Source organism: Protobothrops mucrosquamatus, unplaced genomic scaffold, assembly GCF_001527695.2.
Source record: "Protobothrops mucrosquamatus isolate PMUCROS unplaced genomic scaffold, P.Mucros_1.0 scaffold2050, whole genome shotgun sequence".
NCBI classification, from domain to species: Eukaryota; Metazoa; Chordata; class Lepidosauria; order Squamata; family Viperidae; genus Protobothrops; species Protobothrops mucrosquamatus.
Window position 1 is genome coordinate 354,050 of NW_015388157.1, and position 11,384 is coordinate 365,433.

General features: G+C 38.4%; 1 protein-coding gene across 1 annotated transcript in view; it reads right to left on the bottom strand.

Moving 5' to 3' along the window:
* LOC107294673 (dynein heavy chain 9, axonemal-like) overlaps window positions 1-11,384 on the bottom strand; it is a 112,567-nt gene that overhangs the window by 13,959 nt on the left and 87,224 nt on the right. The window contains exons 23-26 of the mRNA XM_015823924.1: window positions 7,179-7,406; window positions 4,090-4,281; window positions 3,369-3,560; window positions 2,191-2,361 (exon numbers count right to left, since the gene is read on the bottom strand). Of these exons, the coding sequence (XP_015679410.1) occupies window positions 2,191-2,361; window positions 3,369-3,560; window positions 4,090-4,281; window positions 7,179-7,406 (783 nt within the window). The remainder of the gene's footprint in view (window positions 1-2,190; window positions 2,362-3,368; window positions 3,561-4,089; window positions 4,282-7,178; window positions 7,407-11,384) is intronic.

Consider the following 11,384-nt stretch of genomic DNA (forward strand, 5'->3'; position numbering starts at 1 on the left):
ATGGTCACATTTTGGGTGCTTGGCAACTGGTTCGTATTTATAGCCATTTGCAACATACTGCACTCACAAGCCCTCAATTTTCAATGTTTCTGGCCAGTTTCCAGCATTTACTTCCAGTTTCTGGCAAAAAATGCTCGCTGAAGAAAATGGGTTGACTTAACAACTCTGGCATTCGCTTAATAACTATTTCAGGCTTGTAAAAACGGGCAGAGTCATGTGGTGACCCATATCTCCTACACCCACGTTAACGACCACCATGATTTACAACTATAATTCTGGGCTCAATTATGATCATAAATCAGGGACTATCTGAAGACCACTTCAGAGAAAGAGAGACTTCCAATTTGTTAACAGTGTCAAACCTGGCCAGTTTCCTCAACCTGCAAGCCAGGTAACTGCACTGGTGATGTCTTTGGTCTCCAGATGCTGATGATTAATGCCAAATCTGTCTGTAACAAATGGAACTATTTCGGAGAGCATTCTCTTAAGTTCATGCTCTACACCATCTGTTATTCTATTTTAATACAGCTAAATTGTATACTCGTTTTAAGGGTGTTATGACTGTTATTTAATCAATTATTTTAACCACAGGGTAAATGTTTTATACATTCGTCTAAATGATGTTATATAGGCCACCAAGAGTTGTTACGTCACCATGGGATACAAATGCAATCAATCACTTTTAACGTAAATCATTGCATCATGCTACACACTCTACAAGAAATATAGCTTAACTGCCAGATTTTGGATGAGTTGGGTGATAATGTAATTAGTATCCACTAAATGAGACAGAAGGAGCTTCAATCTTTTTCCTAATATACTTTGAAGTATTCCCAGAAAACTACGGAAACTGTACCTCCATTTCACAGTCCATCATTTCTCATCAGTCAGAACTAATAATCACAAATCAGAAACTGGGTAAATTCATCCAAATTTTTGTTCCTACAATAAGGATATGTGATTTTTTTTTCCTGGGAAGGCAACTAAAAATAGTTTTTCAGTGGTATGTCAAGAGCCACATTCTCAAAAATAGTGGGCAAAAGATGAGGCAGGACAAAAACTAAATTTGAAGAGAAACCCATAAAGAAATATGATGCAACCAAACCCTCATGTTCGTGTTAACAAGAATGAATATTGAAAAATAAATGCCTGATAACAGAAGTAATGTAGAACAGCAGTAACTAATAATTATTGATAGTTTTATTTTGCTTGACTGGGCAAAGCAACAATCAGATTTCCCAAAGAAGTGAGTTTGTACATATCCTCCACATTCTGTGAGAAAAATGCCCTATCAAACAATATCCGACAAGATATCCAGATTACAACTATCCCAACATTCTCTCTGTTGGTAACTCTGAACTGTGCAGTAAAATCCAAGATTTTTTCAATTAGCAAATTATAATTAACTGGATTAACTAATCTGACTACATAGCTTTTATTTGGAGTTCAGTACGTGCAGTTGTTATCACCTCTTAGTTTTCTTGGGACACTGCAACCATTGTAAATAGATGAAATAGATGTTGGTTGCGAAGCATCTGAATTTTGGTCACGTGACCATGAGGATGCTGTGATGGTTGTAAATGCAAGGATCAATTATAAATCAATTTTTCCAGTGCCTTTGTAACTTCAGTCACTAAATGAATGGCTGCAAGTTGAGGACAATCTGCCCATCCTGGCAGTGTCCTATACCTGCAGTTCTCCATCATTGATGAATGTCCTAAGGAAGTCCCATAGGCTACTTTGCAAAGGGGCTTCATCAAGGACTGAGGGTCTGTCCTTTCCCAGATCAAATTTCCATTCTTTTCCTGGATGCTGTAGCAACAGGCATAAAAGGAAGATCTGCTTCTTCTATCTCTGTAAGTAAATCCAATTTATACATACAACGAATTGTACTAGTTTTCTTTAAGAGCCTATTTGTACTTCTGCTGTTATTTAGAATAACAAATCAGCAGAGGTCATGAAGCCTAGTTCTATATTATGCCTGCTAAGGGGATGGCAGCATGATAGAGAATGTAAAGCTCCGGGATCTTCCCTAGAAACCATGATGCCTTCTCAGTAATGTGACTATCTGACTAATAGTGAACTCCCTGTGAGAGCATCTCATGGCCTGAATATCTTGGGAATGAAATGAAATCAGATAAAATAAAATCATCTACATGGAAAGGAAACAAGTATGTCCTCCTCACTCACCTTCTCTTCCCGAGTAGTTCCTACACCTTCTCCAAGATTAGTGTCTCGAGGCTGTAGCTCCAAAACAGTACGGAAAAGCTTCTCTGATGTTTGGGTTAAGAAGCCAATTTCTGCATTGGGGTGGAGGCCATACAGATACGGAGATTCGGGAGGTAGGGCATCATCTATATACTAGGCAGGAAAATGATATATACACTCAGCAAGTGACAAGTATCATATAATCATTCATTCATTCATCCATCCTATTTATATAGCCACCCATCTCATAGTCAAGTGACTCTGAGTGGCGTATAATGCCCTCAGTCATCTGCAGTTTTACTGAACCTCTAAAAAGTTAAACTAACGATGCTGAATTTGTAAGCAGATCAGCCCCGGCTAAATTAAAATTAATTGTAATTAATTCAAATTAATCATTAGGCATTTTCAACTGAGATACATTTTTCAGCATATTTTGGCAGGCATCAATCTCAGCCCTAATTAGAACACAGTTTTGATGAAGGAGTGGCCAAGGTGACACTAAAGCAGGGGTAGTCAACCTTGGCTCTTTTATGACTCGTGGACTTCAACTCCCAGAATTCCTGAGCCAGCACAGCTGGCTCAGGAATTCTGGGAGTTGAAGTCCACGAGTCATAAAAGAGCCAAGGTTGACTACCCCTGCACTAAAGAGTCAAAAGTCTAAATTTTTCAAAAATACTGATTATATTCTAAAATAATAACAGTGATGATAAAGACCCCTACTAGGAAAATCCTACACATGTCTACATATAGTAAAGCACAAGTACAGTGACAGAGAACTAGCATCTTCCAGACATTTTGGCTCAACTCCCATTAGTTCCAGCTAGCAGGGTCAATAGCAAAGATCTATGGGAGCTGTTGCCCAAAACATCTAGAGAAACCTGATAAATGGATTGCAACCTGAAAGTATTTCTGAGTTAACAGATTAAAAATTTTCACTAGGCCTCCTAAGGCTGGAGAAACAACAACACAATTGTTGTTGTTTTTTCTATCCTTGCACGAACTGGACAAGGACATGACCAACTGTCATTTTACAGTCAAAAAGCATTATGATGAAAAAAAAGCTGCCGATCCTGCCTAAAGCTCTAAATCCCTAAATTGCTTTCTTGTATCGCTATGAACTCCAACACAAATCAGGGCAGGTTGAATAAACGCAAGACTACCTGATGATAACCATTGTAGTCCATGTTTCCTGGAAGGGGAAATCCAGACGCCAGTAAGAATTCTCCCTCCAGCATTTCAGGCTTGATAAATTCTTCTAAGTAGGACTTACAGAGACGCCTGTCCCAATCATCTGTGATGTGACCCCCATACATGATCTCTCCAAAGAGGTACCGAAGGTCATCATAGGGAACCTCAATGCCAAAGGGAAAATTAGCTGAGACAATTCCTTACAGACTAACAGCAGGCAACTCTTTCAACAGCTTTTGGAAATCTTAAAGCAGAAGGGGGTTGTGTTTTTGTAGGAAACTGGATGTAATATAGCAGTTATACAACTCCATGCAACACCAAAAATATTTCATTTAGAGAAGCCCCAGACTGTGGAACAGACTTTGTATGTGTGCATAGATGTAAGTGTGTGTGTAGAACTGGAAAAGAGTAGGAGTGTCGCTGAAAACAACTCTTTCCCCATTCCTTAAACAAAAACACATTTATCTAGATACTCAAACAAATATTTTCAAAGAAATGTCCTAGCATGAGCACATCAGGCCAGTTATGAACATTCAAAGAAATAGGATGATTAGATGAAAAGCATATTCTTTTCCGAAGTCACAAAAGAAAGGAGAGAAAGATAGCACATTGATAGAGAATGCTCCTATCCCTCAAAAAAAAAAACCTCTAGTGATCATCTATTAGAAATTGCTGCATATGATTCTAGTTCACCTTAGAAGTAGTCTCCAAGTAATTGTATAGAACATTGACAGAAATTGTGAGGTCTCCAAAGTTAAATGGGTATGAACGATTCCAGCCTTGGGGGCCAAATTTGCGCCTTTCTGCTACCACAGCATGGAAATAACACAGGGCAAAAAGGATGCTCTTGAACTCATTCTCACGGGTACACATCTCCAGGGTGTCCTGCAGGAAAAGAGAAGTTGGTTTCCATAATAAATACCGTCTAGATCAGGTGTGTTCAATCTGCAGCCCTAGAAACTAGCAATGTGGCCCCACAAGATCGTAATAAAAAATATATAACAAAATAAAGGAAGTTTGTTATTTATATACATTAACTATATTATATATTTCATATGGGGTCCAAGACAATTCCTCTTCGCTCAACGCAGCCCAGGTAAGCCAAAAAGTTGGACAACTATGATATAAGTCTTCGGGTTGGAGCCAAATGAAATGAAGAGAAATAATGAGACACTGACCCACACACAAAGAATTGGACAACGGTATCTGGGATTATGAAAATCTCCACTCATCCTCATTACTTGCATTGATCTGAGAAGTTGTGAGAAGGCCAATGTTGACTTCCAAACTTACTAAGTTTATTTTCTATTGATAATCCATTTTGCTAGCTTCCCTGCTAATGTTTTTTCACTGCTTATTAATAAATAAATTACTTAGATAAAGATTTTTTTTTCTGTACAAATAAAATATCACTTTATGGTTGCCATAATGCTTATATCTGATTTTTTTAAATGTCATCTAAAAGCATGCTTTCTGAATATTTGTAGCTGATCAAATACTCTCTCTCATATGGCCTGATCTTTTACATTGCATAGGAATCTCTATTAGATGATGGCAGTTCTTATAGTCTGCTTATAGCAAGGTTTGGAGACTAGATGGATAGTTGAAGGAGTGATGTGACTGACAAATGTGGAAGAAAAAGGGCTTGTTCTGTTTCAATTGTTTAGACAACTTTCTGATCTAAATAAAGTCTTGGGAAAAGAATCTCCATGGCCTGGAGTTGGAATCAGTGAATGTTATCAGATGATCAAATTTATTCCCCCCTGTCTCCCATAACAATGTTCAAGAGTATTCTTGATTGTTTGTGACAGATTAACAGAAAAACAAAGAGCTGTTGCATAGTTAGCCAACACTCAACATTGTTTCCCATGTAAGTTAGAAATAGTGCTTACAAGCCTTGGGAATAATTTTTCCCCACAAATGTGCTAGTCTCCTGGATGAAAAGTGAGACAAAGGCCTGAGTCATAACATTAGAACAAATATACCTTGTGCTTATTTATCCTCACACATTTCTCTGATTGCAAACTTGAAAGAACAACAGAATGTTTATGCAACACAAAACCTACCCTTTTTATTTAAAAGCAATATGGTAATAAACTCTTTGTAGTCCTGTTTATTTGTTTGTTTAAAACACTTAATATAGCCACCCATCAGATAACCAACCCTGAGTGGCTCCAATTACGTTTCAGCATCTCTATGTGAATTCAAGTTGTATTGCTTGAACTAGAAGCACAAAGTAGTTAATAAAAGAGGTATTGTCATAGCAGTATTTTGGATGATGAAATGCTTTGTAAAAATAAATCAGCCATTTTGACATACTATCAGATTTGCAGAAGCAAGTAAAGAAATATTCCACCTCACTCCTCTTTCTGTGATGATGATGATGATGATGATGATGATGATGATGTTGTTAGAAGGGACCTTGGAGGTCATCTAGTTCAACTCCCTGCTCAGGCAGGAAACCCTATACCATTTCAGACAAATGGCTGTCCAGTCTCTTCTTTAAAACTTCCAGTGTTGGAGGCATTCACAGCTTCTGCAGGCAGGTTGTTCCACTGATTAATTGTTCTAACTGTTAGAAATTTATCCTTAGTTCTAGGTTGCTTCTGTCTTTAATTAGTTTCCATCTGTTGCTTCTTGTCCTGCCTTCAGGTGCTTTGGAGAATAGCTTCACTCCCTCTTCTTTCTGGCAACCCCTGAGATATTGGAACATTGCTATCATGTCACCCCTCGTCCTTCTCTTCATTAAACTAGACATACCCAATTCCAGCAACCGTTCTTTATATGTTTTAGCTTCCAGTCCCCTGATCATCTTTGTTGCTTTTCTCTGCATTCTTTCTAGAGTCTCAACTTCTTTTTTACATCGTGGTGACCAAAACTGGATGCAATATTCCAAGTGTGGCCTTACCAAGGCATTGTAAAGTGGTATTAACACTTCACATGATCTTGATTCTATCCCTCTGTTAATGCAGCCTAGAACTGTGTTGGCTTTTTTGGCAACTGCACCACACTCCTGGCTCATACTTAAGTGATTGTCCACTAGGACTCCGAGATCCCTCTCACAGTTACTACTATTGAGCAAGGTACCATCTATACTATACCTGTGCATTTGGTTTTTCTTGCCTAAATGTAGAACCTTACTTTTTTCACCATTGAATTTCATTTTGTTAGAATGTATTTATAGAATGTGTTTGTTTGTTTAATATCTCACCTTTATTTTTTATAAATCGCAAGGTGGTAAATCTACCTAATACTCTTTTCTCCTCCTAGTTTATGATGAATTATGAATGATAGAAGATGGGAACAAAAGAAACATGACAGCACTAATCTTCATTCAGCCATGCCAACTCAGGCATCCAGTGGTCTCCCCGAAGAGTACTGAGTAATGACAAGAGCTGTTAGAAAGCTAAGAAGCAGAGCACTCTCCCTCCAAAAGCAAGAATGCCAATATTTCAACCTACTAGATTGGGCTGGCTGAGAGCCTTACATTTCAAAAATTCATTCCCGTCTTCAAAGCAAGCCTAGTCAACATACAAGAGGAAGTGCTTGGCTAGTTTAGACAAACAATGTTGGAAGGGACTTTGAGATTACATGCACAATTCAATTCTTGAGATGAGGTTCCAGGTATAAGAGCTGCTCACCTCAAAGTGCTAATACCTTGACTTTCATTATAATTGGCCTGAATGGAGCTAACTTAGTCCAATTGCATATAATTTCCTGGCTTGGCTCTGAAAGAGAGGATCAAGAATCTCCTTGAGGTAGGAGGAGAAGTAGAGAGATACCTGGTTGAAGTTGTCCAGAGCCTTGTGCAGATTGGCATGCATCCCAGTTGGAGGTTCATTTGTGATTTTGATGGAATTCTCAAGGATACCCTGTGGTATCAGATGGCTCTCAGAAGAAGCTGCAGGTTCTGCACTGATAAAGATCCGGAAATCAGGGTGACTACCTTCGCTGTGCTGCTCTAGTTTCTTCTCCAGAGAACTCAACCACTTGGCCACCAGGTGAATATTCTAGGAGAGAAAGACAAGGTTATTAGATCCTTCTCTTAAATGTTCTAGGAAAGAATGACAAAGTTATTAGATCCTTCTCTTAAAGCAGCTACTGCATCAATATCTTCCAGGAGATAAGAAGCACTCTGATGCGCGCGCGCGCACACACACACACACACACACACACACACTCTACAAGAAAAAACACCTTGCCTAATAGCTCTGAGCACTATAATTCAGTTCCCCAGGCATTAGCTGCACATAAACAATGTAGATTTTCTATACTTTGAAATGCAAATAATCAAGACAAATAACTAGCAATTAAGGAAACAGTTCTGAGTGTTTGTTTTCTTAGGGATGATGGTGGTATTCTGTGTGTTAGAATAATGTACTGTTACTGAAATAACATTATTTCCTCCAGACAAAACAAATTTCCCATAAACAGCTGAAATAAAGTTGCTTGATTATTTTCAATGAAATAATCCATCCTTGAAATCTAAGCTAGTTACCGGAAAATCAGATTTCACATTCTGCTCAGCTGAGGTCTTCAAATATTTGCAATGGTGGTACTTTTGTTCAGAATTACTCATTTCAGTTTTCCATCATTCCAGCATAGATCGGGCCAAGAAAGACTGACTGGCCCAAAATCACCCAGTGAGTTTTATATGGCAAGCTGAGACTGAGTCTTCCCAGCAACTGCGATACCCACCCTACAGCATATTGCCTGATAAGATGGAAGGACAGGAACTTATGATGTTATCTGAGAAAAGCTCAAACATGATACCAGCATGGACACTATAAAAGAAAACATTGTTTTCCTGGTTCTTTGTATGATTAACTCCATTAAGGAAGGCAAAAGCAAAGATATATTTCTTTGGATAAAAAAAATAGGAAATAAATCTAAATTAAAGAACCTTTTATCAAACCTTTCAACTTTGATCTATGAGTAATGAAAACACTAAAGGAAGGCTTAAATTATTCTATCAAGATCGAGAAATCCAGACCAGACATCTACCTAAAAGCCAGAAATACAGATGCACAGAGCCAAGGAAAAGGGATGTACAAAAGTAGGTGGTTTCTGAACATGTCCTGCTTGTTTCTAGTGCACAGAAAATCTAATTTCCGACACAGCCCAGATTTCAATAAATAAGCAAAGCTCATAACAATGGCAGAATGCTGAAGAAATATGAAACTGAACACATCTTCAGCAAGGCGTATTATTTATCACAATCCACAGATCAGAATGATAGCTTTAAGCTAGTAGAGAGCCATCAATTTAGATAATCAGGGTCTTTGTGTGAGGAAGAACTGCTTATCTTGGAAATGGGAAGGACTTTGAAAACCTTTCACTTCCAGAATAAAAAGAGGCTATTGTTTGTTGGCTTTCAGGTACAAATTAAAGCTTAGCTTCTGGGAATACATCTGAAAGGCTCAAGAATACAACACAGCACAATCCTATTGCTAATAGAGGCTAATGTACCTTTTTTAAAAAAAATGTTATGGCCTTTTGGGAATGAGTGCTATTTCAAAAGCCAACTGCATGCCAATCCCCAATAAAGCCAAGTGCAGGGAGTCAAAGTGAAGCCATTCTAGGACAAGGAGAAGAAAAATGTATATATTTTCCCATTTGTTCGTACCAGAGAACAAGTCAGTCCTTTTATAGAAATGTAATTATCTATGAGCAGAACTAAAATTATTGTGCTTTCTTCAGATGGATCTGATTATCCTCCTTTTTAGCCATTGATCAAACTTCACCAGGACTTTGTATTGGTAATATTGGGAGTATTCACAAAATGAAAAAAGGATTGTTCTGAAAGTAGAAAGAGGCACTCCATCCCAATAAAACAGCATCCCCACCCAGTCTAGTCTTCATGCTATAATTCTTGAACACACAGACTCACTTTCTAATTTGAAAAGCAAGGAGAGGAGCAGGGCTTTTATTTCTACTGTCTTATCATCACAGAATAGGCCTGAACTAGGGGACATATTCAGACTTAGTCAAATTCAGTCTGTCTTTCAGTGAGGTTTCTGCCGCTTCAGCTCCTGAAGTCATCAGAGAACCAATGGCAAAGTAGGATTGCCCAAAAAACAGAGACCATTCAGAAGCGACTTTGTCAAGGAACCAAGATGCTGTCTCATGTCAGCAGTGAATCAGGTCCTCAAGATTATCAGGAAACTCTCCAAGTGCATGTTGGAAACCAAGTGAATCCATGAGGCATCTAAGAGAGATTCTCTGTATGGACTTGGCCCTGTGGAGAAAATGTGCAACAATTGTATCTGGAACAAGGAGTGTTCTGCCACAACAAAGGGCAGATGGTAATACTTTCCAGATCAGGATCACCAAACAACTACTTGGAGGCAAAGATCAGGTCTACATGTCCCTCAAGGTCATTCCCTCCTTCCTCTGCACAGTAATATATGCCAGATCTGCCCATTCATCACCACCAAATTGTGGATGGATGTGGTCTTGTTAAAAACAGACCTGGTCACCTGGCATTAACCATCACCAACTGGAGGCCAGGTGGTTCAACAATCCAGTCCCCAGGTCCCTTGATAGAGATAATCAAAGAAGAAACTACCAGTAACTTCTTTGCTACCTTGCTTCCTCTAAAATTAATTGATCATTTAATACTATGTATATGTATATGGGTTATACTATATATGGCTTACAAATCAAATGACAAGAAATATATTCTCCAGCCAATATATATAAAGAGGAACCAATACTTCATTTTGAAAGGAAGTCCTGAAGAAGAACACAAGCTGGAGTTTTGTGGGAAAGTAGATTTAAGGTTTATATATGCTGCATATTCAGTTATTTTAAATAAACTAAGTTATTACTGGTTTACCTAAAGTTCTGGGATATTTTATAAAGAACAAACAGGTTAAAGAAGAATGTAGTAAAATTAGAAACATGAACTTAATGTAGAATCCTAAATGCCTCAAAGGATTTAATGGCACAACTGAATCAAATATAGCATTATGGTGATCAGCATAGTAAACTGACTTAGAAAAGGATCAGAATTTGGACCCAGAGCTTTACCAAGTGCTGTACCACGAATGCACTGCCTGGATACAGAGACATTTTATTTGCTTGAATTGAAAGCAAGCATCCAAGATTTCGTGCACTGGATCAATTAATGATAAGTGGAACTGGAAGAACAGAATGTCTTTATGAGCAGCAACTGTGCACTCTGACAGTCAGCAAAATCTTTCTCATTTCACTTAATAGTTCAGAACAGCTCCTAGAGTTCCAAATTGCAAGAATAAGACAGAAAGGAGAGTGTGGGCACAAGCTAAAAAGTGCAAACAGTCCTCAGATTTCTGAGGGGGGAAAAACCTGACAGAACACAACAGGCACTTGTATACAGCATGATTAAGACAGCATAATTTAGGAACTTAGGCTTTTTACTGTGTCTCCCAGGCAATCTTGGGAGCACAGCTTTCATCATAATGAACTAGGCATGGCGGCTGTTTTTCTTCTGTTGCATTACATTTCTGGAAAATTATTTGGTTCAGCTGGCTGGATAACATGTGAATGATTAAAATTGTCCAGATGCCAAGTTTTGTATATCCCAACACAGTTCCTGGAGCTTATTGGTGTTCAAAAAAGCAACAGACACATACCCACACACCACTGAGTTATTTCTCACCAATCTGCTAAAGCCACATTATTGTTGCACTTCAAAATGGTGCAAAACCCACCCATTCATGCTGCTGAACCTGGTGAAATTTCTTTTGTTTATAACAAACTCTCTTTACTGAATTATTTGCAGAAAACACAGTAAAAAAGACAGTCAAAGGATGAATGATTCAGAAGTCAAAGAAAAGGTAGCCCTCGATGTACGATTGTGATTGAGCCCGCAATTACATGCCACTCGGTGTCACAAGTCATGTGACCACAGCTGATTTTTACAATCTTTTTTTCCGGTGGATCATTAAGCAAACGCACAGTTGTTAAGCAAACTCATTTTTCACCATGGGCATTTGGGGGGGGGG